Source organism: Phoxinus phoxinus, assembly GCF_949152265.1.
Source record: "Phoxinus phoxinus genome assembly, chromosome: 25".
Classification (NCBI taxonomy): domain Eukaryota; kingdom Metazoa; phylum Chordata; class Actinopteri; order Cypriniformes; family Leuciscidae; genus Phoxinus; species Phoxinus phoxinus.
Genome location: NC_136900.1, coordinates 18,200,087 through 18,227,836, shown reverse-complemented (window position 1 = coordinate 18,227,836; position 27,750 = coordinate 18,200,087). Strand labels below are relative to the sequence as shown.

General features: G+C 37.4%; 3 protein-coding genes across 8 annotated transcripts; 2 read left to right on the top strand and 1 right to left on the bottom strand.

Moving 5' to 3' along the window:
• Positions 1-495: 495 nt before the first annotated feature.
• ckmt1 (creatine kinase, mitochondrial 1) lies at positions 496-8,422 on the bottom strand. Of its 2 annotated transcripts, none has more exons than XM_079603128.1 (10): positions 8,208-8,422; positions 6,487-6,642; positions 5,482-5,680; positions 5,298-5,393; positions 4,324-4,545; positions 4,146-4,231; positions 2,329-2,452; positions 1,901-2,035; positions 1,496-1,621; positions 496-919 (listed from the first exon to the last, which is right to left on the bottom strand). In XM_079603128.1, the coding sequence occupies exons 1-10, from the start codon at positions 8,405-8,407 to the stop codon at positions 806-808; spliced, it is 1,458 nt and encodes a 485-aa protein (XP_079459254.1). In that variant the 5' UTR covers positions 8,408-8,422; the 3' UTR covers positions 496-805. The 2 variants fall into 2 exon arrangements, with proteins under 2 accessions (XP_079459254.1, XP_079459255.1); XM_079603129.1 differs by lacking the exon at positions 8,208-8,422 and adding an exon at positions 6,723-6,982.
• On the top strand, positions 7,114-19,436 carry ahcyl2a (adenosylhomocysteinase like 2a). Of its 5 annotated transcripts, none has more exons than XM_079603121.1 (18): positions 7,114-7,145; positions 10,660-10,832; positions 12,872-12,983; positions 13,098-13,241; positions 13,352-13,452; positions 14,621-14,723; positions 14,878-14,972; positions 15,088-15,194; positions 15,384-15,500; positions 15,719-15,782; positions 15,920-16,008; positions 16,093-16,163; positions 16,245-16,339; positions 16,450-16,548; positions 18,268-18,336; positions 18,551-18,629; positions 18,740-18,860; positions 18,954-19,436. In XM_079603121.1, the coding sequence occupies exons 2-18, from the start codon at positions 10,722-10,724 to the stop codon at positions 18,958-18,960; spliced, it is 1,584 nt and encodes a 527-aa protein (XP_079459247.1). In that variant the 5' UTR covers positions 7,114-7,145; positions 10,660-10,721; the 3' UTR covers positions 18,961-19,436. The 5 variants fall into 5 exon arrangements, with proteins under 5 accessions (XP_079459247.1, XP_079459246.1, XP_079459250.1 ...); XM_079603120.1 differs by having other exon boundaries at positions 7,125-7,145; positions 10,440-10,832; XM_079603124.1 differs by lacking the exons at positions 7,114-7,145; positions 10,660-10,832 and adding an exon at positions 11,007-11,238.
• A 1,187-nt stretch (positions 19,437-20,623) lies between these two features.
• ppp1r3ab (protein phosphatase 1, regulatory subunit 3Ab) lies at positions 20,624-25,891 on the top strand. Its single transcript, XM_079604469.1, has 4 exons — positions 20,624-21,503; positions 21,963-22,015; positions 22,099-22,187; positions 22,613-25,891. Exons 1-4 carry the CDS (start codon positions 20,737-20,739, stop codon positions 25,373-25,375), a joined length of 3,672 nt encoding a protein of 1,223 aa, XP_079460595.1. The 5' UTR covers positions 20,624-20,736; the 3' UTR covers positions 25,376-25,891.
• The last annotated feature ends 1,859 nt before the right edge of the window (positions 25,892-27,750 follow it).

Sequence of the window (27,750 nt, the reverse complement as noted above, 5' to 3'; positions counted from 1 at the left end):
TTAAGAGCATTTCAAATCTTGTCGACATCAAACCTTTGAACAGTAGTGTTTTGAGGATATTCGTAACAGTCTCACCTGGAGCAATTAACAATCCTGAACATGGAGTTTAATAAGTTTAATATGAGCATTTTGTGCAAGTCTTGTAATTTCACCTCAGATACCACCCAATTAGGAAAAGTGACTGAGCATGGCACTCTCAAATGTCAACTTGGCACAAAGCGTCATGCTGAGTCCACTGAGAACAGTGATGGGGAATATATATATATTTATTTAACATGGAGTGGGTCGATAAGTTAATCATGTCTGACTTTGACTAGAGCAGTTCTACAATGCTCCATCCACAACACTAGGTGTCAGTGTTAGACTTATGACACTGTCAGCACAATATAAAAACATCACTGAGCACATTTAAACGTGAATTATTTCAGTGGTAGTTTTGGCATTTGCCTACATTCACGTATAGTAAAACACAATAAAACACTCCAATATCCTTCGGCAATTTTTATCGTCAATATATTTGACAAAAACATCTGTTTAATTCTCTGACCCCTGAGGCGATTCTTGACAATGGCTATAATAGTATTATTGCAGCACAATCAAGTTACAATGTGACAAATCAATAGCGCCACATCAACACAATCATGATGAAGTATACATTCACTCCTGTTTTATACTGGAGCGTGGTATATGTCTGACGTAACACAGAGGCATGCTTATGGATCAGTATCAGCGGATTATTGAAAGAGGAAGGAACACACAAGAGGGAGGAGCCAGGAGAAGGGAGGAGCTACGAAACACTGCCATTCTATTTAAACTGGCTGATGGGGGGAGGGATTTTGATGTCTTGTCCTTTTTCCAGTTTCTTCTCGCATTCAATGAGATAGTTCACTCCATCAATCACAGTCTGAACCAGTTGGACCTGAGCACATTTTGATAAAGACAAGTGGTCATGGTGAGGTTATTACATTTTCTCAGTTTTCACGGTATAGTTCACTCAAAATTGAAAATTCTGTCATCATTTACTCACAAAAAAAAATTCTGGTACCATATTTATATTACCTTTGCCTTCATATAACAGTCACTTTAAAACATATAATTTGAGTCTCGTTTGAGTTGACTGTTTGCACAATTTTCCTTTTTTTTTCTCATTTATCTGTATTGTTGATATTGGATATTTAAATGTTCATGCTCATTTCCTCTATTTGATTACCTTTACCGTTATCTTAATATTTAAAACACTGACTTAATAACATCTTTAGAAAATCTCATAATGAATATCCAGTTTTCATAGGGTACACATTATAATTTTGTGATAACTAAATTCACTTCGTAGCATTTTAACTAATACATAAATGATCATTGATTTTAGTTTGTAATGTAATTTTGAATTTATTTAGACAAAACAGTATAGATTTATGATATCACAATCAGAATTTTGATCAGAACTTAACATATATTGATTCTTTTTGGCGCTCTGCACTTTGACACCACTGACCTCTGATTGACCCAGCCTGTCCAGATTGGAAATATCAAAAGTGCTTCCAACAGCCGCGGTGTCCACTCCTCCAGTTCCTCTTTTCTGGAGCCGCAGGTTATCCAGGATTTTAGAGAAACGAGTGTCCTGTAATAGAAAAGACATAATGAGCATGCATAGCACAAAATATTACACTGGTTTTAATGGATTTTTATACAATCTATTAATTTTAATACATAACAGACGTGATAAAAAATAAATGTGCGTCACCCTAACACCTAAAAATACTGTATTAAAAAACATACATAGATAACATGCATACATAAATTCACTAAATCCATACAACAAGGTGCAAAATTATTAACATGGCATGGGCTATTTTTTCTATAGGAAAGAAAGGTAATAATGTATTTCTAGAGCAAGGACCTTGCTGAGGCGAGGAAGATTAACATGGACGCCAGCTCGTAACCCTGTGCCCAGGTTTGACGGACAGGTGAGAATGTATCCCAGATTCTCGTTCCACATGAATTCCCAACCCTTCTCCTGAATTAGTTTCTCAACCTGAGCGACAAAGATTGAAAATGCCTTGTGAGAATAATACAAGAGTGATCCGTTGAACTAAAACAATAGAGAAGATGGTCAAAAATAAAACACACAATGTGCATTTACGATTTCCTATTAGAATAAGCAACAGACTAGGATGGGCCTACACACAGATGCATGCCTGGCAGGACGGTTGTTTGTCCACAAAAGGGCATTGCTCTGAGCTGCTGTAAACACAGCTGGATAAATAATGGAGGCTTGTGCGGATTTAACAGTGACTGAGACACATACGTACACATGCATGACCTCACCTCTAGGAGACCCTTGCAGAAACGCTCAAAGACCCTCTTCATGTTGCCCCCCTTCTCCATGGAGATCACACGAGTGTGGTCTTCCTCGTTGACCCACACCAGGAAGGTTTTCTCGTTGTTGTGCCTGGAATTGAAAGGCATGTTTATTCTATGTCAATTGCAGAAATATCAAGGCCAAAGTTTTTGGCGTGTACATACATGCATGTGACAACAGGTTTTTTGAACATTTTTGGCCTGAATGAAACTTTGAAGAGCCTGTGCATTAACAAAATAGTGGGCGACACTTGATTTGAATTTGACAGATTTTAATATTCAATGAGAAGAGTCCTTAATACCGTAAACTCGAATAAGTTGCCTCAATTTGTTTAATTTATAAAATTCAAAGTTTAAGTAAGCAGAATACATTTTGAGTACACTAATTCAAACGTTCATGTAATCTCAAAGTTAACACTTTCATTGGTATACACTTAGCTATATTTAACAAGCTAGTTTGCTAACATAATATAACATACTAATTTGTTAACAATAGCTCTGAAATCAAGTGTTTTGCTCTGAAATCAAGTTTGCATGCACCACTTGTCACCACAATGGTATGGTAACTATACTAAAACATTAGTATTAATTAACAGAAATTCTTCTAAATTAGCATAACAAAACATTAATCACTACTAAATATCCCACTTAACATTAATCTTGCACAAAAAAAATCATTACATCACACTTAATTTTAGCATTTACTTTCACTTTCGAGTGCCATCGGCAAAGCATGCTGGGAAATAGACATCCCAGCCGTTTCAGTTAAACTTAAGTTCGTCTAAATTAAAAGAAATCATTTCATAAAACTCAAAACAATAAAACAGTTCAGTTTACTTCAAATATATTAGTTCTGTGAACTTGAAAAAAAAGTTCTAAATACTCATAAAAGTTCATTTGACTGAATTAATTAGTTTAATTCAAGTTTGTCCTACTCAAACCAATTTATTATTTTGAGCGTTAGGGTTTACAGCAGGTTTAACGATTCTGGTTCTTCCTTACATTCATGATTATTAAATTGCATTTCATAAATATAGAAATTGCGCTGCGTAAAATTTATAAATGTAAAACTTACACAGACCTTTAATGACTTTTCATCCTTTTTTAGAGATGGCAAGACTATAAATTAAACAATGCACCTCATTATTTTGTTAAAAACAAAAAATATTTTGCTTGCAGCATCATCTCTTCTCTCCTCTGATGACGTGTTTACTGGAGTGAGGGCGGGATCAATCTGTCACTCACATGAGATCCACCAATAGCAAACCACAACCATCCAATCAAATCCAGATGGACAAAATCAAGTCCCGCCCTACATTTTTTCTTGTTGAAGAAGTTGTTTCACTCGGATATATACATCATAATAGGGAAGAAAAGACTATCGCAACTTACGTTTCATGCAGACTATTTTTAAAGCACCTGTTCTTGGTTTCCAAACCTAGTTACGAATGACCTTATTTCATTTTAATGCCGTCAGAAGTGCTATGTAAGCTCAAAAACCATCAGGGTATTAAATCTGATTCTGAGGTAATTTCCAAATTAAGCCTGGCAACGTTGGCACACTTTCCCATGAAGGCAGGAGGAAGAAGAGGGAAAAAAAAGAGTAATGGATGAATAATGCAGGAGATGTAAGTGAGCCATGGCTACACGCCGTGATCGATATCAGACCACAGCATTAGGCCGGAGAGGTTGCTTCAGACTATTTCTGGGTGTAATACAGTCCTGTCAGAAGGCATTGTTGCACTCCAGCACCCATTTAGATCTTCTCGCAAAGTTACACTCACCAAATGCCTCTCGCGTCGGGCCAGTCGCGAGCCATGCCTGCACATGTCAGCAGGGGCGACACAGGCTTATCAAACAGGAAGTGATCCTATACAGCAAAACAAAAGGTCAGCGTGAATATTTTTTTGTGTTGAGCCAACAGCATCCAATGGCATATCATGAGATTTGTGATATGCTCACATCAATAAGCTGCTGCTGCTCTTGGTCGGTCATTATAGTGAGGCTGAAGTATTTTCCTGCCAAATCTCCTTTTAGACCGGCCAAGGCATCGATCACAACCCTCTCCACCTCCCTGCGCTCAGCACGGGTGCAGGCCGGCGGCAGACTCAGGCCTCGGATACTCCTACCTGTCCTCACTCGAGACGACAGCACGTACTTGTCATCAAAGACGCCTCCCCGTATCTGATGGGAAGAAAGTAGGAAGTAACTTAAAACTTTAAGGCTTGTGTTTGTGACCTGCTTTACCAATTAAAAACATGCATATGAATGGCAAACAATTATATGATATTATATAACTGTTTCTTCAACTATGAGCACTTTTGTTTTTGTTTTTTTATTTAAATGACCTCCCACTGTCATTTCGTGGAAATGGTGGTATAAATGACATTTTAAAGTCACAAATAGTTCACAATAAGATCTATAACATGCATTGGATTATCATTTCATGCTGTCTTTACACATTTTAGAATAAAATTTTGCGACTTCTTTGTCTTGCCAAAGCTAATTTCATAGCAACATATTGGCCATACTTTTGGCGGCACTATTTTTTTTCCGTCCCCTTGATACATTGTAATTACATAAATTACACGTGTAACTACAGTAATATTAATTAACAATAATTTAGTGTTTAGTTTAGTGTTACTTGTAATAACATACAATTAACAGTTTTTACTTAAGTAAATACATGTATCTTAATTACAATTTTAAAATATACGTATTTGATATACATTTCATAAGCTATATTTAAAAAGGCATTTAAAAAAAGTATCAAAAATAAAATGTAACGGCATGATAAAACATTGTCAGTATTTTGATGTGCTCTAATATGAACTTGTAACAAAAATACCTCTTGGGAACTAAAAATGAACCATGGTTCAAGAATCACCCTACTACTGTTAATGTTGTATGTGTGAAACAAAAACATTCCCAAATACCTTACTGTAATCCAGATCAGTGGGGTGTTTCATGTTGCAGGCGTCATACCCATTGTGCCTTTCTTTGATGACTGGGTTAAAGAGGTCAGCAAAAACCTGCACAAAACATGTTTGATGTACTTTATTCCACCATAAATGCTGATCTCTTAATATGCCAAATGTGTGATATATAATATCCTCTCACCCCATATGACTCCTCATCCCCTGCCACCATTCCTACAGTCTTAATAAAGGGGTGGCCTGGGTTGTCCACACCAGTTTGGATAGCTTCGTCCAAAGTGTAACCATTCGGAGTGGATTTGTCGCACAGCTTTGCATATATTGCAGGAGTCAGGTGACTGGCCATACAGTTATTGTGCTTCCGCAAATCTGGATATTCAGCACTGTATGGGAAAAGAAAAGCTTTAGCCTTCATAAAAAAAAAAAAAAAAAAAAGGACAATAGGCTGTCTCAAAACCAAATGAGATGAAAATTAACCATGGTTTTATTAGTGTTATTATGTTGTGATGGATTGATTACCATTTGTAAAATCACACTAACCATTATGGTTAATTTGTGGTTACCATGGTTTAACTACAATAATCTTTTTTTTTTTTATCATAATTTTCGTAAGCCTACCAAGACAACTGTGTTGGGTCTGCCCACCAAAACGGCGTTTTGAGCGCGTTCCGAGCGCGTTAAAACCTATCGAGCTACTTTGTTCTGTCCCTGACTATTTCGCGTTCTAGAACGTCACAGACGCGTTCCGAACGCGTCAAAATCTAAATCTGCCAATCTCAATAGGTTTTCAGGCACAGCCAATGTTCAACCTCTACATGTGCATTTACAATGCAAATTACGAGACATGTATGCGTACAAACTAAATAAACAAAACCTTTACACATGAAAGGTGTGAAAATTATTAACGGTTCATTCGAGATTTAATACCTGTTTAAAACACATTCAATTCAGTAATTAGATCTACAATATAAAATACAACATTAAAAAGGTCTAATAATATAATATAACATGATTGTTTATCGCCACACGACCGTGGAACTGGATAATTCCTGGCTATTAATGAAATTTTTTGACACCCACTTATGCATTTGTGCAATACAATACATGGTTTGTGTGCCATTGCATCACAATATGTCATTGTGTTCTGTTCGATATTGTCGTTATGAGAGACGGGTATGTCTGTAGTTACCTAGCAGGATAGATTCTCCTGACGTTCGATCCTGCATTGACATGCTCCCTATTCAGGAAGAATCCCACGGTTAGAGATCCCGCGCCGACCAGCGACAAGATGCCCACCTTCCTCTTACTGGACAAAACGCGTGCGAAGCTGCTTGCCATTTTAACCCTACAAAAAGCAGACGAGATATCTCCAGATGAATGCGGTATTGAAGAATGGACAGACAGAAGGATAGACACTGGGATTACTGGAGGATGCAGGGGAATGCTGTGGAAAAAAGCCCTTCTCCCAACACAGCAGCAGTCCGAGTCAACCCTCCCCTTCAAGGCAGCAGCAGCACAAGATGATTCAGAGTCTCACCGAGACCAGTGTAACTTCTCCCACCCCTTACAGTAAACCACCAGGCAACAACCTTGAATATCTCTACTAGCCTACATAGCCTATTTCATTAGGGTCCTAAAGTCGTGACATTTTTATTAATGTCTTCTTAATGAGTCATTATGGTATTAAAGGGGGGCCGTAAATGTGTTGTTAACCACGAAGAAATTGACAGTCACAGTACACTTGAACCATGTACGTGACTTTGAAGCCCATTGGTGCAGCTTCACCTGTAACGTGAATGAACACACGCCCGTCTGCAGCATGCGCATGCGCGCTAGGGGTTGAGGATGGTGAGTGGCCCAGTTGCATAAATTATATGGCTGTTTAGATATATGTTGAAATCATTTATGTGGTTGTGATACTATGAGCAGCGTAACTTGAGGAAAGCTGCACCCAGGAGCCTTACAAAGTCAACTTTGACTGGTTTTTGTTTGTTTGTTTTTTTAAGTTAAAACGGATGGTTCCGGTTCTGTTATGGCTGGGGCTATATTTTCTAGCAGGATGGCCCTTAGCCTAATCAATTTGCTTAAATTATTATATTTATAATATTGTTAGGCTATATTTAACAAAAGCAAGACACTCAGGGCTGTGCTGCATTGTAAATATAACACATTTTGGCAGTGACTATAGTGTATAATTGCAAATAAATCCACAAGCAGGCATAACTATTGCTTAAATATGTATATCATTCAATGACCATATAATATTTAAAGGGTCTATTATTAATATAGTATTAAGATTTCTCTGCCTTGATCACACATCAGTGGTCGAATTTATGACCAGCCGGGGGAACTCTTAAACCCTATTTAGTCATTGATTCTCTTGTTAAAAAAATAAAATAAATCATTATAAAAGGTATGTAGTTTGTTTCATGGGTTTCCAAGCATTGAAATACATGTGCTCATTTAGCTGGAAAACCTACATTCACCAAAAGCCTGAATTAGGCCTAACCCTCGAGACAGAAGCATTCACTGGTCTTAGTTGGGATGAAAATCCCCAGTTTAAACCGTTCCACTCGGATACTTTGCAGAAATCATGTGAAATAAACAAGAGAATTACCGTCTGCAAAACTAACAAAAGCCTGTATAATAATCCCTTACTTTTTTGTACAGCAAGCTGGTCATTATTTTGAGATTAAATCAGTGTTTAAATGATGCAAGCCAGAAATGCAATTGAGTGAATTGCAGACTTTGGATAATATTTCTTAAGCAATGCAGTGCAAACGTGGAATGTTTGAACAAGCATGTAATTTATCCATGTCAAAGTAGACAATAGAAAACCGAACGATACATTCATTCTTTACGAATAGTCTGCTCGAACATGCATGTTTGAAATGAAATTCTAAAGCTTACCAGATACTTTTTGAATCCGCTGAAGTTGGTCTTGTCTTGTGAAGTACAGTAGGAACCAGGTAGAAGGGCAATGCTTTTGCTTTCTTCAATACAGCAGAGCAGAAATAGGTGTGGCCTTCTTTATTACAGTGCCATGGGGTGGCAAGACTTCCTTCTGTTTGACCTGCCACCGTAACACACAATAGCACTGTGCCATTCATTCATTGGCTGGCTAATGCTGCCTAATGTTTCTATGGGAACAAAATCACGACTGGATTTCTTATCTGTATCCAGTGTCATCAGAGCCAGGCAAGAGATAATGAACCCACGAACGGTTCAAAGGTCACTGTGAGGATCGGATAAATGACACGTACCTTTACAGAAGAACACCATTACCTTAAAGGGTCATGAAGACACATTTTGTTGCACAAGTTGCACATCAATAAAAATAGCATTCGAAATCAACTAAACAATGTTACTAAGCAAATCTACATATGCAAAAGAGTAACAACATCAGCTTAAGCCCATTAATGTCTTTATAATCTGTATTGTTTAATAATTGATAAACTGAACTGTGGAAGGCTCTTTTAGTCTTAATGGAAAATTTAAAGCGAAAATAGAAACTATTCATAAATACCAGTTTAAGTGAGAACTTAACATATAATTACTTCAGGTATGCAATAGTCTTGACAAAATACTTTTTGTTAAACAAAGCAGACTAAAACAATACACTTCACACATCATATTCTCTTTTTTGTTCTTTGTATGAAATTGTATCTGATCAAATTAGGCATTTGACTTACTATTCATGCTGCACTTTATATAAACTAATAAAAAACGACTTTAGTAGACATTAAAGCAGTTTTGTTTTATTTGCTTTGCTATCTAAAACTACAATTAAAACACAAAAAATCTCAAAACTGTCTACCTACTTCATATAACTTTTCATTGTAATTTGAAAATATCATATATATTTAATTGTCTCACTGCTCCCCCTGTTGGAAGTAATCAGCAATATGCCAACATTGAAAATTGTCCAGGCTTATGATAATGGGAGCATATGCATTATTTAAAGCTGCAGTCTGTAACTTTTGGCACTCTAGCGGTTAATAAACAGAACTGCATGCGTCTTGCGGAAGAACATTGTAGCCGGAGCTACTGCTCTCTGTTTATGTATGACGAGTCACGCAGGAGTATACCAGTCTAAAATAGTCCGAATATAAACACTTGTGTTCCGTAGTGATTCAGGATAAGGCAAAAACACGGTTTGGAAAATTGATTCATGATGTACTCGCTTATTATATACATTTCAAAAACACACAAAAGTTATGGACTGCAGCTTTAAGAGCTATTATTTACAATAAAAACCCTTAGAAAAACAGTAGTAAGATTGTCTGCAGAGACTTAAACATTTGTATAACTTATTTTCCAAAATGTACTCTTTTCTGGCAAACAATCCACCACAGTTCCAAACAGCACTGAATTAACTCACCACAAGGCGGTGTTACTTTCCCTACTTACACTGGAATTGGCCCACATTCATTGGACATGATGAACTGGAGAGAATTGTAGCAGCTGTCAAATATCTTTCATTTTATAAAAAAGAGGCAGATTAAATTGACAATTTGTTTATGACAGTATCAATAAGCCTTTCAAAAGGTGCAGCCACCATCCATTTTAGGCTACCATGTTAAAATTGAAAGTCTTAAAGATCAGTCTGTGTTGTTTAAAAAAAGAATCTCAGTCTTAAATCTGTTAGAAGTTAGCAATAAACATTTAGTTTGTAGCTACACTTCAGAATGAAACTAAAACCGAAGAAAAACCTGTTAAATGGGGTGACCTTAATCTCAGGAGACAGATGATTTCTGTTAAAGTGTTTAGCCAACACAACAGGCGAGTTTCCTGTAAACACATCTTTCCTTAAACATTAATTACTTTCATGATAGTCTGAAATCCCCTGGAAATCAAAAAAAAGCACCACTATTATCACTCTATAATTCATAATGGTGTACACAAGCACTACTTTAAAACTGAAGAATGTGTCCTTGCCAAATAAAAGTATTAATTTCTTTAAAACAACAACAACCAAAAACAACTTACCGACTTCAAACTTTTGAATGTAGTTATAAGAACTATAAGATGTAGTTATATTCAACTACTTTTGAATGTAGTTTGATAAGGTGCATCAAACAGAATAGTAAACCAATCCCAAAGATTCTTGAAAACCCTCCTCTACCCGCATGTCATTCACAGCCTGTTTCCACAATCAGTTTTCACGGCAATGTTTATACATCTGTACGACCCACGTCTATTTAAAAGAGCAACTGTCTGTAACTTCAACACTCAACCAAACACGTGAAAATGGACAGCAGTCTCAACACTGAACCAGAGTTTGAGTTTCCAACTCCACCATTGGAAGACAATGAAAGCATAGGAGAGAGCAGCAATAATAGCGAAGCTGCCTTTTCTTCAGCTCTGGAAAGAGAAGATGAAGATTCCTCACAACTGCCAACAATCAGCTCCAAGTTATTGAGAATGCTGGAGGCAGCGACCAACCGGCGGCCTGCGCTCGTACCAATGCAGAACAGCGAGGAAGTGTTCGATGCAAATGATGGAGCGATCAGTGAAGCGCCAAGAACAAAAAAAGTAAGTGCTACCGGGGCTCAATAAGTGCTTTTACAAAGGATGTTAAAGTATTGTTTAGTGCTGTGCATTCTGATGTAAGAAAAGACTACCATGTAAACTTGTTACTGCGGTCAATTTCCTGTTTCAAACCTTTCTGGCATCTCACACTTTGCACTATTTTGTCCTTCAACAAAGCGCTTGATCCCAGGTTGCTTTAACAAGAATGTCCCTCAAGCAACGGAACAATCAATTTCCTGTTGCATACCAGATTTGGAAGGGGTTAAATGACTGTGCTGGACATTGGAATGGATAGAAATGCTGAGGTTAAACCTGGGAGAAGGAGAATCTGAGAGTTGGTGAGGACCATTACCACCATTTTGTCCATCAACAAGGTTGCTTCAATGGGAATTATTCAATTCAATTTCCGGTAAGATTCGGAAATTGTTTGTGTTGGTCATTGGAGTGCACAGATTGGAGACCCATGAATCTGAGAGTAGTTGAGTTCCCTTACTTCCATTTTGTCCTTAAACACTTGACCCTATAGGTTGTGCCAAAGTGACTGTCTCTTAAGCGACCTGGTTGCTTCATATTAGGCTTTGGTAACCTAAATGTTCTGGTTTTAAACACTGGAAAGGGTAAGCTTTGAATCTGAGAGCAATTCACTTCCCTATTTTAACACTTGTTGTATACAATTGGGGACTGTCTCTGCGTGAGGCGAACTGGCTGTTTTATACCACATGAGGTATGAGTAAATAGGTTTGGTAGCCTAAATGTGGTGGATTTAAACCCTGGAAATCTGAGGGCCGTTTGAGGCGCCCTACCTCCATTCTGCCCTTGAACGAGACACTTGACCCCAGGCTGCTCCAAGGGGACTGTCCCTTTAGAAAGAAAACACAATGTCATTTTGGATCAAACATGCCTGCCTGCTAAATGACGTGTGACCAAATGACCAGTTCTTGATCATCATTAACAACCCTGAACAGAGGGCTGAACACAGGCCAGTGCACTTGACGTCCTACGGTAGCAGCTCACAGAATTAATAAATGACTTGGAGGAACTTTTGTGACCTCACCGACTTTAATCATTGTCGAATCGCGTGAGCTGACAGAGAGAGAACTTATTGTAAAGGCTTTGTTCTCACAGTGTAGGATTTCATCTGACAGTGGATCCATGCTTCTCTAGCCCGCTTATTAAATATTATGGCACAACAATTGCTGTTGTGGTTCAGCCTTTAAATGCCTACGTGGGAGTTTTTCTACGCATTTCTCAAGAGGATCAGACACCATGAGGAAAGTCTACAGCCTGGTTAGTCTCACTAAAAACAGGGAATCAAAAGATGCTGTGTTATCTCTTAACTTCAAGGTATTTCTAATCTCTTTAGACAGAAGTTGCAATTTGCTTTTTGTTAGAAGCGGGTCATAAGAAACTGATGCTTGTGGTCAATTTTTGTGATTTGTAAAAGTTTGTAGTAATTAATTTTAGTCATTTTGTTATTGGTTTATTGAATACAATAATTATTATTTTTTACCTGGCGCTTACTTTTTTTCATTAACTTATTAATATAGTTGATCAGAGTCAGCAATTTTGTTTAAATATAAATGCATTTTGCCAAAAGACAAGACAAAGAACCTTAACAAACAAATGAATAAATATGATGGCGTGTTTAATTTCAAAGTTTTCCTTTGTATGTTTAGTGTGTAAGTTAGTACGCAGTAGTGCCTGTACTTGAAACCATCTACGTTTACGCAGATGTAACGTGCCCTAATATTGCTACTTTTAGATATGAGTTTACTTTAAGATAAATAGTTTTAATGCTTCTGTTATTTTGAGAAATCTTAAGATTTTGGTTCTCTGCAGGAAAAATGGATAAATTTGCATTCAAATATCAGTATGTATATTCTCAACTTGAAAAAAGTTGACAATACTGAGAAAGTAGTGCGGTTATGATTACATATATATGTATCTTTTTTGTATGTAGTATTCTAAACATAACTGCAGTACTCCAAAACATATATATACATATATACACCGGTAATACAAATACATTTTTTTTTCCTTAGCAAATCCAGTATCCTGAGCAGACGCGAGAATTCAACAGTCGGTTAACAAAGACGGGTCGTCGCTCACTGTCCCACTCTATTTCTCAATCCTCTACAGACAGCAACAGCTCAGGTAGATGCTGGCTGATTCAAACTGGAACATTTTAATGTTTTTAGTCATTCTTTGTATTTTCACCACAATTCGTGATTCCAGTTTCCTTTCTTATTTTGTTACTCACTTTTTCAGGGGACTCAGATGCAGAAAATCTGGAAGATGAAGTCTCTCCTCGAGACAGGCTGCAGATTAACTCCAAAGGGAACAAGGACTTCTGCGTCAAAAACATCAAGCTGGCAGACTATGGCCGCCAAGAGATAGAGCTTGCTGAGGATGGTAGGCATATATGGTTAAACACATATAAGCAAGAAATACACATATGCATATGCAACTAGCTATGTGAAAAATAAATATAAGTAATGTATGTGTACTTTTATTTGTTGAAGAGATGACTGCACTGATGGCCTTAAGAAAATCTGCTCAAGGAGAAAAACCATTGGCAGGGGCTAAAATAGTGGGATGTACCCACGTCACGGCCCAGACAGCTGTAAGTGTCATCTTCAGTCTCTTCATATCATTTTGATTGTATATCGTCCAGACAAAAAAAAAAAGCTAATACAAAAACAAAACCTGTTATACAAGATCAGCAGCACAAAAGAAACACGGGATGCATATCGGCCACTATCGGTATCGGCCAATATAAGTACATTTTGAATGACATAGTTATCAGCCCGATAATAAAAGTTGGCCGATATATAAAATCCAAAAAATAATGGATTATTTCCTTCAGCTGAGATGCTTCAGATGAGAACTGTTTGCCATGATAGTTTTAAATTGCTTGAAATATGATTGTAAAAAATACTGTTAAGTGCAACATGTAAGTCTGTCATATCGGCTACATAAAATTATAATGAGAATATATTAATTGTGTGCTTGGGACATGGCTTTTAATGGTAAGACTTTTGTTTTTGTAATCAGGTTCTCAAAAATGCGAAAAAAAATTTTTTGATTTAGATTTATCGGCCAATATATCGGTTATTGCCTTAAAAATCGGTTATTGGTATGGGATAAAACTTTCATATAGTTTTAAATTGCTTGAAATATGATTGTAAAAAATACTGTTAAGTGCAACATGTAAGTCTGTCATATCGGCTACATAAAATTATAATGAGAATATATTAATTGTGTGCTTGGGACATGGCTTTTAATGGTAAGACTTTTGTTTTTGTAATCAGGTTCTCAAAAATGCGAAAAAAAAATTTTTGATTTAGATTTATCGGCCAATATATCGGTTATTGCCTTAAAAATCGGTTATTGGTATGGGATAAAACTTTCATATAGGTGCATCCCTACATGAAAAACCTATCAACTCCCATATCCCATGAGTTGATCTTAAAATGCAAATATATATATATATATATATATATATATATATATATATATATATATATATATATATATATATATATATATATATATATATATAAATGTATAAAAAAGAAAAAAATTATTAAGCAACACGATTTTCAACATTGATAATAAGTTTCTTGAGCAGCAAATCAGCATATTAGAAAGATTTCTGAATGATCATGTGACACTGAAGACTGTAAGATGCTGAAAATTCAGCTTTGCCATCATAAATTACATTTTAAAATATATTAAATTCTTTAACAAAATCTTACCAACCCCAAATCTTTGTATATTTCCCTCTACAGGTGCTGTTGGAGACTCTGATGGTGTTAGGGGCTCAGTGCAGGTGGGCAGCCTGCAATATTTACTCCACTCAGGATGAAGTGGCGGCTGCTTTAGCAGAGCAAGGTAAACAATAAACTCCTTTTCTAATTGTCTAATAACAATAGACCTAAGTTTTTAAGTAAAATACTTCATTGGTAATTTTTGTGGTTGGCGTCTGCCAAGTTTTTTTTACCTTTTTTGCTTTGTACCTCATCTTGTCCTGTGCTCTCCATGGCAGATTTTCCAGTGTTTGCATGGAAGGGAGAATCTGAGGATGACTTCTGGTCGTGTATTGATCACTGTGTAAATGTGGAGGGCTGGGAGCCAAACATGGTAGGATTCACTTCAACGATATGAGACCCCTTTCCCTTCAAGAATCAAGTGTTATCTTATCTTGTCTGTTTTCACCAGCAAATAGAAGTTTGTTAATGGCCTTTTATTTATTTAGATCCTCGATGATGGAGGAGATATGACACATTGGATATATAAGAAATATCCTCACCTCTTCAAGAAAGTCAAGGGGATTGTTGAAGAAAGTATCACCGGCATTCACAGGTTGGGTCACTTTCTAAACCTCATCATTTGTCACTTGTGGATTAAATGGGACAATCCTCTTCATAAAAAGTTGTGTATTCCAAGCTTTAATTCCATATTAGAGAGACAATTGCACCAGATTGACACAGGTGTTTGCTCAATGAAACTTTTAGCTTTGCAATTGGTAAAAAATTGCATCACATATTTCAGACTTCATCACCTCTCTAAAGCTGGAAAACTATGTGTGCCGGCCATAAATGTGAATGACTCCGTCACTAAACAGAAGTTTGACAACCTGTACTGTTGCAGGGAGTCCATTCTGGATAGGTAAGATGATGACACACACACACACACACACACACACACACACACACTCACACACACACACACACACACACACACACACACACACACACACACACACACACACACACACACACACACACACACACACACACATATATATCCTAAATTACTTAGAAATGTTAAATTATCCGTATTTATATTATTAAAGTCTACTTTCTGTCTCATTCCTATACTCTCAGTCTTAAAAGGACAGCTGATGTAATGTTTGGGGGAAAGCAGGTGGCTATATGTGGATACGGAGAGGTACAGTTCCTGATTCACATAAATTATTGTTTCTATTGTCAATATGCTACCTGGGAACAGTGTCTGTAACCTCTAACCTGCATTAGTTATATTGGCCTCTGTTTTGTGTGTGTAAATGTAAATATTGACGCCCACAGGTGGGAAAGGGTTGTTCTGCAGCTCTGAAAGCGATGGGATCTGTTGTGTATGTGACCGAAATCGACCCCATCTGTGCCCTACAAGCATGGTAAGCATTAGTTATTTGAAAAAAGCTTTCCAGAGAGTTAGCATGACATATATTTTTCCTGACAGCCAATTCTATTTTGACTAGCATGGATGGCTTACGATTGGCCAAACTAGGTGATGTTGTAAGCCAAGTGGACATTGTCATCACCTGCACAGGCAAGTTGCGCAATATCATGAATAAAACAATTCATAACTGTACTAGTAATGCTATTTGCTTTGATAACCAACTCTGCACAGGAAACAAAAACGTTGTTTTGAGGGAACATATGGACCTAATGAAGAATGGCTGCGTTGTCTGCAACATGGGACGCTCTAATACAGAAATCGATGTTGTAAGTGGCTGTAGGACCTGATAAAATACACTATTGGTGATGGCAATTGAATGCTTGTCATTTCATTTGCTTCCATTTCTTGTCATTTGTATTATCTGTTGAATTTTCAGACCAGTCTGAGAACCCCAGAGTTAGCATGGCAGCATGTGAGAGCGCAAGTGGATCACATTATTTGGCCTGACGGAAAGAGAGTTGTTCTTCTAGCTGAGGTGAATGAATATGAGAAATATAAAACAGAAATCCATTTAACATTTAATGCAGATGTAAGCTATTTCCTGTGAATGTGCGAGACTTAAAGGAACACTCCACTTTTTTTGGAAATAGGCTCATTTTTCAACTTTAAACAGTTGAGTTTTACCGTTTTCGAATCCATTCAGCCGATCTCCGGGTCTGGCGGTAGCACTTTTAGCATAGCTTAGCATAGATCATTGAATCTGATTAGACCGTTAGCATCTCTCTCAAAAAAATGACCAAAGAGTTTCGATATTTTTCCTATTTAAAACTTGACTCTTCTGTAGTTACATCGTGTACTAAGACCGACAGAAAATGAAAAGTTGCGATTTTCTAGGCATCAAGGAACTGTGCTGCCGTTCCCGTAAGGAACTGGCGCAATGATATAACAAACTTAGTGCAGGTCACGTTGGAAGTTACCTAGCTGGGGACTATTTTCAGGCGCTGCGTAATATCATTGCGCCTGCTGGTACGGTGTTCTGTCGATGTAGCATACTTTGTCAGAATAGCATACCGGAAGTTGAGTTTTATAGCGGGTTCTGTCAATTTAGCCTACTTTATCAAAAAAGCATACCAGTGTTTGTGAAGGGTATGCTGTTTTGATAGCCCCTGGTTTAATAAAAATACAGTTTATAAAGGGGTATGCTGTTTTAAAGCCCCTGGTTTAATAAAAATAGAGTTTCTACAGGGGTATGCTGTTTTGATACCCCTGTAGAAACTGTATTTTTATTAAACAATGGGCTATCAACATAGCATACCCCTTTATTAACTGTATTTTTATTAAACCAGGGGCTATCAAAACAGCATACCCTTCAATTAGGTAATGTGTATATATTATGCGATATAATACACAAACACTTAACGCTTGTAATCTTAGGTATGCTGAAATTATGGTTTAAATGTAACGCATGCGCAATTCCACAAATTTTACTGCTGCGCATGCGCATTAACCGAAGGTATCCCATTCTGATGGGTATGATGTTCCGTCAGAACAACGGCAGCACAGTTCCTTGATTATTACAGGAATGCGAGTATAGTTCCTAGTCATATTGGCTTAGAAAATTGCAACTTTTCATTTTCTGTCGGTCTTAGTACACGATGTAACTACAGAAGAGTCAAGTTTTAAATAGGAAAAATATCGAAACTCTTTGGTCATTTTTGTGAGAGAGATGCTAACGGTCTAATCAGATTCAATGATCTATGCTAAGCTATGCTAAAAGTGCTACCGCTAGACCCGGAGATCGGCTGAATGGATTCGAAAACGGTAAACGGTAACTGTTTAACTCTAGGGAAGTTGGAAAATGAGCCTATTTTCAAAAAAAAAGCGGAGTGTTCCTTTAAATATAATCTATAACAGCAAAACAAAAGTAAAGCTATTTTTTATTTTATATAGTAAAACTGTTTGTGCTACAAACCAATGTGTTTATAATAAATAAATAAAAAATAATCTGATAACAAATACCAGCCTCACACATTCAAGGAAAATTGCTGTGCCACTCTTACTATGTTAAAAATAAGGCGGATAATGCACATACGACATGACATGCATGTTCCTGTAACAACTAAAGATCTAGAAACGTGTCCTACATGTGTAAATCATGTTTAGTTATAATCTACATTTTCTGGTTACAACCCTCATGGCATATTGGTCATTAACGTTAATGGCAAGGTTACTGTTTTACCCCGTTTGATTCCAGGGCCGTGTCCTAAATCTAAGCTCCTCCACTGTACCCATATACGTGCTTTCCATCACAGCCACCACACAGGTATGACGCAGTTTGCTAATACATGAATTTAAATGAGGTTTTATAGCCTAAAGGCTGAAGTTCTTCCACTCTTACTTAGCCTAAACATTAAAGACTAGCTGGACGGAACAATACAACTTTTTAAAGTACATTTGTATTTAGTACAACAGAATGTAATTGACATGGGAAGCATGGACCTGGGCAAGTGTTGAGTTTCAAATTGTTTACATTCTAGGCTTTGGCATTGATCGAGCTCTTTAATGCTCCCGAGGGCCGTTACAAGCAAGATGTCTACCTTCTTCCCAAGAAACTGGGTAAAAAAAATGCAATGGACAGCTAGGAGGCACCTTCTAGAATTCCATATTTCATGAAACATTGAATCATATTTGAATGAAAATGACATCTGATTCACTATTTTGTGTAGATGAGTATGTTGCAAGCCTGCATCTTCAAACATTTGACGCACACCTGACTGAACTCACCGATGATCAAGCTAAATACATGGGCTTGAACAAATACGGGCCCTTCAAACCGAGTTTCTACAGGTGATACATGTTTTTTTTAAATTGACCATAAATTATTGCAAAGAAATGTGAAATATTTAAAACATGCTTTGTGTTTTTATGTTTTTTTTTTAGGTATTAAGAACATAGAGGTGTCTCAATGTAACCCAACATCAGATTTAATAGAAAACAGATGCATCTAAAGCTATGGTAACTTATAGATTTGTAAAAAAAATTGATTTGACTCAGCATGGATTTCATTCATCTCTCTCTTCACCAACACATGATATTACAGGCTTGTGAGAGTATACAAATGTAAAGTGAACTATAACATGTTCCTTTTATTGTACTATGTATACAGCATTATTATCATAATTTTGACTAAATAAAAACATTTATTCACTTTAAAAGTTAAAGAAAATACAACAAGTGAACATAATATGCTACTAGAATGCTATTTATCTTGCATGGTTCTCTAATGAAACACTGTATTCTGCCATAGTTTGAATAAAACCTGACCTTGCTAAATTAAACATTGAACAATACTTTTTTAAATACATTACGCCAAAAACATTTAAAGTCAAAACTGAGAGGAGAGAGTTTAAAAAAGGTTGACTCAGAGAGTCCAGTGAGGGGTAAACAGTAAGAATTAGAAACCCATCCATTTATCTTGGGGTGGTGATGGCGCAATGGATAAGACACATGCCTATGGTGTGAGAGACCTGGGTTCGAATCCACTGTGAGACACCAATGTGTCCCTGAGCAAGACACTTAACCCCTAGTTGCTCCAGAGGCGTGCGACCTCTGACATATATAGCAATTGTGAGTCGCTTTGGATAAAAGTGTCAGCTAAATGAATAAATGTAATGTAAAATCTTCTCCAATGAAATTCACTGGCTAATGAATTATGGTGTCAGGTCCAGGATGCTAGCCAGTTTTTCATCAAACTTCCAGTCACATCACTGCATCTTGAGTAGTTGGAGTATCCCCATGGAGAACAACGTCTGGCCTTCAATCTCCTAGCGGGGAAAACATTTCCTCAATGTGCCTCTAGATGGAGGTAATGTAGCTGTCCAGATGCAGAAGAGAAAATGGCTCTGACAAACAGGCAAGGCAAAGAAGGACAGGGAAGTTTGCTTGTCTAGTGACAATAATCTCATTGAATCTCAAGTGGTTTGCAAGACAGAAATTACTTTTCCTCCACTCTATCTTTTGTTTCTCCTTGGTGCCCTAGTACTTTTTAAAAATCCCCATGATCTGTGCTTTCTGAAAGCCATGGCTATAAAGAGAAGTAAACCGAGTTGTTCCATTCAGTGGTTTTCATATGCTTCCAAAGCTTCCTGTTTCTGTTACAAAATATAAGTCTCTTACAAAAAACAAGTTTTAGTTTACCACTGATAAGCAAAAGAGAAAGTTTGGTTATAAATAAGTCATCATTTTGTACAATATTACTCTTATTTTATGAGAAAGTGCGTGTATAAATTTAGAGAAATAGGCCTATACTTAAATAAATATTTATGAGTGACCACAAGCCTAAGCCTATAAAACAGCACATGCTTATTTTTTAGCAATTTAGCATATGTACAACTGACTACAATGATTAAAAGGATCATCCAAAAATGTTTATTCTGCCATCATTTACTCATTCTCATGTCTTTTTAAACCTGATCATCTCCTTAAAGACTTATGTTTGCTGCGTCTGTGTATGCAGAACAATGTTATTTTGTTTAAAGTGTCTGTGACATATTTTTTCATTGGTCCCCTGAGCTCTGACTGCATAGTTCGAGATGTTTCTGCCCTAAATATAGAGCTGGCTTTTCCCTACAATGTCAAATGTAACTTGATTCCATAAGTTGTCACAGCACGTCAGTTGCTGGCCGACCGGCTGAGTTCCTCTCACTCTGTCCCACATTGCCCGATGGAGCCTGTGGGAGCGCTGGACAGCCCCATTGGGGCCAGCTTTAACCTCCTGAGTTTGCCAGCAACCTTCCCCTGGGATGAGGATGAGGAGTCACTGGGTCTAGAAGGGATCAAGCCCAAAACTTCGCCCATACCAAGACGACGGAGTTCAGTGTCTTCTGATGACTCCCTGCCTCCCCCTTCAAGCAGCCGAAGAGTGTCCTTTGCTGATGCCTTCGGATTGAGTCTCGTCTCAGTGAAACAGTTTGACGCTCGGGGAGTAACTGCACCATCAGGCCCTCTGGAGAGTGACTTGAATGAAGATAAGGAGTATTACATTCTTCCTCTCTTCACTTTTCCGCAGACCGCAGAGGAGCTAGACCTGCGGGTTCACGAGCAGAAGCTGGAACTGGAAAGTTTGCAGCTGCTTCCTGGGACTTCAACGCTAAGAGGAATCGTTCGCGTGCTAGATGTGTGTTTTGATAAGATGGTCTATGTACGTACCTCTTTAGATTCATGGAGAAGTCATTTTGATCTGTTGGCAGAGTACGTACCTGGGTCAAGCAAAAGTGGGACGGATTGTTTCTCCTTTAAGGTCACACTGGTACCCCCATTCGGAGAAGAGGGTGCGAGGGTTGACTTCTGTTTGCGATATGACACATCTTTGGGCACTTTTTGGGCAAACAATAATGAAAAGAACTACTCTCTGTTTTGTTGTGAAAAATTAAAGGAGAAACCCCAAAATGTGTGTGAAAACGGAAGAAAAAGCTGTCTAAAAACAACCAGGTGAGAGGTCTCCAACACATGGCAAAGAATGTCAAATTAAATATTTCAAAAATATTACTAGAAATTATCCATGATGAAAAAAAAGTTGTTGCCTCAAATTTTTAAGTACAATCAACTTGGATATTTAAGTCAATTTCAACCTATGTTAAACTGACTTAAAAATTTGTTGAATCTTGTATAACATAAAAGTACTTACTTGAATAACTTATAACTTGCTTAACTTATTTTGAGGAGTTAAAGCAATGTAAAAACATGTTGTCATAACTTATTAATCCTATACTTTTTTTTACAGTATACTAAAAAACTTGATAACTAAGAGTTAATACATGAATAAAACTACAATAAAATGCACCCAATGAATTGAGGAACACTATACATAGGCCTACTTTTCCCCCCCTAGTTCTTAAGCACATATATCATTTTTACATCACTTATAACTTTTCTTGTGTCATTTTCCAGCCCAAATGTCTCTGCTTCAACTGTTGTGGCGACAAATAATGAGGAATTTCCTGGTAACTGACCTCCTCAAAAATGACTTACAACTAGATTTGGAAATACTGCAAAATTCTGATACATAAATGTTTTGTTTTCTTAGATATAACTCTAAATTCTGGAAAGGACACCGACCCAGGATCTCTAAAAGAAAACTCTGAAAAACTTGAAAAGGAAAGCATGGAATTACAGGTGAGTTCTACATTTTTACATTTTTACCAAAGATTGATTCATAGTCATTTAATGATGTGTATAATTGTATAGCGAAAACGAGGATGAACATTGTATTACATTTTATAAAACATGGGCTGTGACACGCTGCTCTTTATGAATGTCATGTGGTCACTGATGACATTCACTTGTCAGACGTTGACAAATGTTAGAGTAACATTATGTACTGTCCCAAACAAGACACTTGATATGTCAGGCTGTTCAGGGTCACTCTGAGATCATAATGTTACGTAGTTAAAAGTAATTCCAAGTCAATATAGCAGTCAATTGATCTTAAAAGTTGAAAATGTACTTTTAAAAGATCTTTAGATATTTTATTCCTTAAATATATTTATTAAAGATAGTCTTCCTTTCCGTATATTTCACATCTACCTCTTTGTACACAGGAGGAAATAAGCAGAATCCGCAGCCGAAGGAGCAAAAGAAGGGCTGTGCGATTAGCAAAAGTCAAGGAGCACTTTGCTAAGAGAGAAGAAGAAAAACAAGGGACTAAGACCAAAGAGAGTGAAGTTACAGCAGAGGCCAGCATGCATGAACATGCATCAGTGCTGGAAAAGACACCATGCAGCCCACAACCAACACAAACTGCTCAACCACCAACATGCAACTCAGATGAGTATAGTGGATATTCCGCTGACATTTACAGCCAAGCTCGTACACAACATAAAGAAGACATGATCAACACCAAGACTAATATATCCACAGAACACACACATTTACCCCTAGAAGACTGTGGTGAATCGATGGCATGCTCTGCTTCTGAGGCCCTGGAAGACAGCCAACTTACTGAGGACCTTACTGACCAAAACGTTTCAATCAAACAGTCTTTTCCTGTATGCCAAAATCCCGACTTGTCTATTTGCAAGAGTGTTGAAAGAGCATGGGAGCACTTTGAGAAGGACCCTAAGCAAAGAATTAAAAGTTTGGCATTGAGCTCCAAGATGGACGAGGACACGAATATCAGCGACGGAAAACCAGAACAGAATGTGAGTTTGAAAACTACTAACTTTTGCCAGCCTCAGCCATTTTCTCATGGCTTCACGTTTGGGACCATTGTAGCCCCACTTTATCATCAGGTTTTTAAAAGCAGGGAAACAGAGAGAAAAGAGTTATTTCGGAAAACATTACAAGTAGATAGGTCATTAAGGGAACTGGGGGATGAGAGTTTAACAGTGGTCAAGGCCGCTGAGACCACAGACATTTGGCCAGAGTCTTGCATTTCTACAAAACATGATATTAGTGTTGGCGTCAGCAAAGAATCAACAGAACAAAACTCACAACTTACAATAAACCCAACCAAAAATCCTCTTTCTGAGCCAAATAAGTACACACCAGACAATACATTTACTGCAACAGATCTTCCAAAAGTCACATCCGAGCAGCCAGATCCTCCTCTAGGTAAAATTTTACCATTATCTTCGACTGAATTCTCATTCCAGGGTGATCTTGGCCAAAGTCCATGTTTATTTCCCCTACAAGGACCAGAACTTTTGGTCTCTACAAATCAAACAATAGAGTCCGGTATTGACAACCAACCTAAACAGATCCATCCTTCATCTCCCACATCAGTTTTAAAAACTTCATTATCTGTGGACGTTTCTAGTATTAAAATCGAAATGTCACAAAACCAGGGGAATATCCACACCAAAGAGGAGGATATATTAGTGCGAACAAGTTATTCAAACTCTTGCAATCTTGCCCAATCTCCAGAAGACCCCACATTGCTCCCTACTTCAGGGATCATCTTGGGTTTCTCTGATGATAAATCAGAGCCAGATTGCTGTGAGATGAGATTGAACATTGAAAAACCTGAAGAACTGCCTCACTTAGCAACAACCATGCTAACCGAACCATATGCAGAATTGGGGAACACACAGATAAACATGAGCAATACTTTGGAGAGCTGTCAAATGAATGAAAAGAAGGAACAAATGCTCATCGGTTTTGCTTTACAGACTGGAGAGAGCTCAAGCATGATGGAGTTTGAGGGAGAACATACATTAGTGATTAAAGAAGAAATTCACAAAATGAAAAGTGACGAAAGCCTGGAAGAGGGAAATGGAAATCAAACAAAGCAGATAGAGAAGCAGGAACAAGACAAAAAGGAGAAAGACCAAGAACCAAAAGAACAAGAAGGTGCAGGAGACGGGGGAATGAACATTGAAGATGAGTTGAAATACATAGATGATGAAGAGGACTTGGATGCAATGGAAACTGAGAGAGAAAAGAAACAACAAGCAGATGCAGATGAATTGCTGTCTGTTGAAAGAGATTCTGAGGAACAGAAGCAGATCATTAATACCATCAATGTTAAATCATTGCCACAACATCACATTGACTTAAATGAAATAGAAAATCTAGGTGGAGTTGAGGACTCAGAAGAACAGGATAGGCACTTCAACAGTGGAGTAGAGATTTGTGAGCAAACTGCTGCATCTTGGCAAGAATCATCTCAAAAGAGTGATACTGAACTCAGTGGGAGTATGCAAGCTACGGAGAATGATTGGGACCTCATTGAATTTATTGATAAAGAAGAGAGTATGTGCTGTGGAAGTGAGAACAGTGACCGGGACACTACTGATGATGTGAACAATACGCTGGATTGCCAGGCGAAAGACTCAATGAACGGAGATCTTGAAAATGCAGACGACAACACCTCAACAGAATCGCAGATTGATGACGAGATGGAGCTGTACTTGATCAGTCTGAGGAATTCACAACAGTCAGTATTCAGAGAAGGCACAATGAGTGGAAGCTACGGCAAAAGACCTTCAATGAGTAAAGGAAGGCCATTAGCTATGCCTTCAATCTCGGAGTCTGTGAATGAGGACCAGTCGAATAGTTCCCTAGAAGATTTAACAAATATTGAGTACATCATGGAGCTGGAAAGAGCTACGCTGCCCCTAGTGATCAGGAATGAGCATGTCATTCCACGTAATGTCTTGTGGTGGAAAGAGTTTCTGTCCTATGATAATATGTCAAGGGTGATTGGATACACATTTTTGTTGATAGTGTTTTTGGCTGCTGCATTGTATTCTGACTTCATTGCATGTTTTGCCCTATATTTTCTTACAGTGTATTGGCTGTTTCGACAAGGGGAGGAAAAGCCACTAAAAAACTCTCGGAAAAGTGAAAGAGGATTGCAGTAAATATGATTCGCTCATGAACATTTTTGGATAGTTTAGCAGAAGTGAAAGCGGAACTGAATACATGGTGTAAGAATACAATTGTTGTGTGAAAGCATTGATCCGTGGAGGTATTTATTGCACATATTTTCATAATGGCGAAAACGGGATTTTATTTGATGGCAGACTTTTGTTGACAAAAGTGAGTCCGGCTGTATGGGCAAAGTTTGCATACAATATCACAATGCTCTTTACACAGAGCTGATCATACAGCAAGGGATTAAAGAGGGTCAATATATGTAGTAATGGTTGGATTATGTGCTAATGGTGCCTGGTACAGTGATGTTTAAAGGACCACTGGGTGAGTGAAAAGTTAATATTTGACATATTATAGATGATTGGTCTTGAAAAATCATTATATTGAAATTTTATTTTATGTGTAGCTTTAATTTCATAGAAAGTACCTGGATTATAATTTATGTATACATATAACACATACATGAAAATGTTTGAAATGTTGTTTTTTTTCTTCTGGCACAAGAACAACCGATAAAATATATCACAAGGTCAAAATCTGTCTGATTTGAAATGATGATGTTATAAAGAAATTAATTTCTGTTGCAATTATTTTACAAACATTTTAACAGAGTTAAAAAAAAATATTATTTGTTTCTTTACATGTCATCTTGTTTGTTTACAGTCATAAGCTATTTGACACTACTTTCTAAAAAACACATCAAGGGTTGCTATCCTCCTTTATGTTTCAATATACTAAACATTATGGTTTTATAATCTCCAAACTGACCAGCGTTTGTTTCATAAATACAGGTACTGTATGTAGACACAGGTGTCTATACTCACAATGAATAAACCATGTAAAATAAACAATAACTTCCATCATTTCATTATTGTGTACTCAAAATAGATAACGTATGGATTAATCTGTTTTTGTGTTGTTTGTAAATGTATTTTGTCCAATCAACAGAACATTTTTATTGCAATTCAATATTTTGCACCTGTTATTATTTTAAGTTGTCATTCACTGTAATGACTTTCAATGAACAAACAGATGAATGATCTCATCTCCAGGTTATATGCAACTCACATAAATAAATCTGACCACAGATCTCCCCAAATAGACTCCTTTTTTAGTTGTACATATTTTGAATAATCTTTATTTTGTTTTTGAGCATACAGTAAAAGTCACTGGGGCCTAAAACATCATCAAACCCTTACCCAACCCAACATTCATTGCACATTTTTCAAGATATCGTCTTTTGTGTTCCACAGAGGAAAGAATGCATATGAGGTTGAGTAAATTATGCTATTTTTATTTCTGGGTGAACTATGCCTAATATCATCTTTAGAACACTATAATTATTTTAAGGGGTGGTATAATGCCCTTTTCACATGATGTAAAATAAGTCTTTGATGTCCCCAGAGTGTGTATGTGAAGCTTTAGCTCAAAATACCCTACAGATACTTTTATATAGCATATTAAAGTTGTAACTTTTTGAGGGTGAGCAAAAACGCACCATTTTTTTGTGCCTGTCCCTTTAAATGCAAATGAACTGCTGCTCCCGGCACAGAGGGCGGAGCTTCAAGAGCTTGAGTTATTTTACCTCACATAGACATGCACTGAAAACTTTTAGCCTTTTATGTTCAAACCGAAGTCAGAAAGATGGAGAGACTCAATAAGAAGTGACAGCATGTAGACAACATTTCTGAATGGTTAGTTGGTGAATTTATGTAGTTTATGTGTAGTATCTTCTAGTCCTTGATTACATATTCTGTGAGGGCGGTAACCCGGATGCGCGGCCATTATGGAGGCACTCGGATGTAAACAACAGCATGGATTGCACTGTTATATGTACTACTGAACACATTGTTACACTTATAAACCTCTGAAAAACAAGTGGAAGCTGCGAAATCATATAGAGAAGGACTTAGCAGGAAAGAGCGCAAAATTTTGACAAACTAAAGTTAATATGTGGTAAAGATCCGAATGAGCTAACGTTCGCTTCTTTAGCCCTTACTGCAATTCTTCCTTCTATTTCTTATCCCGACATAGGCTACGCTACGTTCAGATTGTCAGTCCAAAAAAGCACATGAAATCCGTTTTCTAGCTACATCCATATGTGGTTTGAAATCTGATTCAAATCACATATCAGAACATCAGCTTCAGTCTGATCGGATTTCGCGTGGTATGTGACTTTCTCACGCCATGTAAAATGTAAACGTCAGACGTTGTTATGGAAACATGGTGAAAGTCGCTGCGAAACAATGCTGTGTTGTTGCAAAGTGCCGGACGAGCATTATTATTTTTTAAACCTATTTTGAAACCGGCGCAGACAAGAGCGCAGTAGTCCAGCGCGGCGGCTAAGTTACACATTTCCATG

Excerpts from the sequence above, each read along its gene's own strand:
- ahcyl2a (XM_079603120.1), top strand. The coding sequence starts at position 10,548 with ATGGACAGCAGTCTCAACACTGAACCAGAGTTTGAGTTTCCAACTCCA. Across the intron at positions 15,195-15,383 it reads AGTATCACCGGCATTCACAG|ACTTCATCACCTCTCTAAAG; the intron begins GTTGGGTCACTT and ends CACATATTTCAG. Across the intron at positions 16,164-16,244 it reads CATTGTCATCACCTGCACAG|GAAACAAAAACGTTGTTTTG; the intron begins GCAAGTTGCGCA and ends AACTCTGCACAG.
- ppp1r3ab (XM_079604469.1), top strand. The coding sequence starts at position 20,737 with ATGGAGCCTGTGGGAGCGCTGGACAGCCCCATTGGGGCCAGCTTTAAC. Across the intron at positions 21,504-21,962 it reads AGCTGTCTAAAAACAACCAG|CCCAAATGTCTCTGCTTCAA; the intron begins GTGAGAGGTCTC and ends GTCATTTTCCAG. Across the intron at positions 22,016-22,098 it reads AAATAATGAGGAATTTCCTG|ATATAACTCTAAATTCTGGA; the intron begins GTAACTGACCTC and ends TTGTTTTCTTAG.
- ckmt1 (XM_079603128.1), bottom strand. The coding sequence starts at position 8,407 with ATGAATGGCACAGTGCTATTGTGTGTTACGGTGGCAGGTCAAACAGAA. Across the intron at positions 6,643-8,207 it reads GCGGATTCAAAAAGTATCTG|GGTTAAAATGGCAAGCAGCT; the intron begins GTAAGCTTTAGA and ends TGCTTTTTGTAG. Across the intron at positions 4,546-5,297 it reads CTGATCTGGATTACAGTAAG|ATACGGGGAGGCGTCTTTGA; the intron begins GTATTTGGGAAT and ends TCTTCCCATCAG.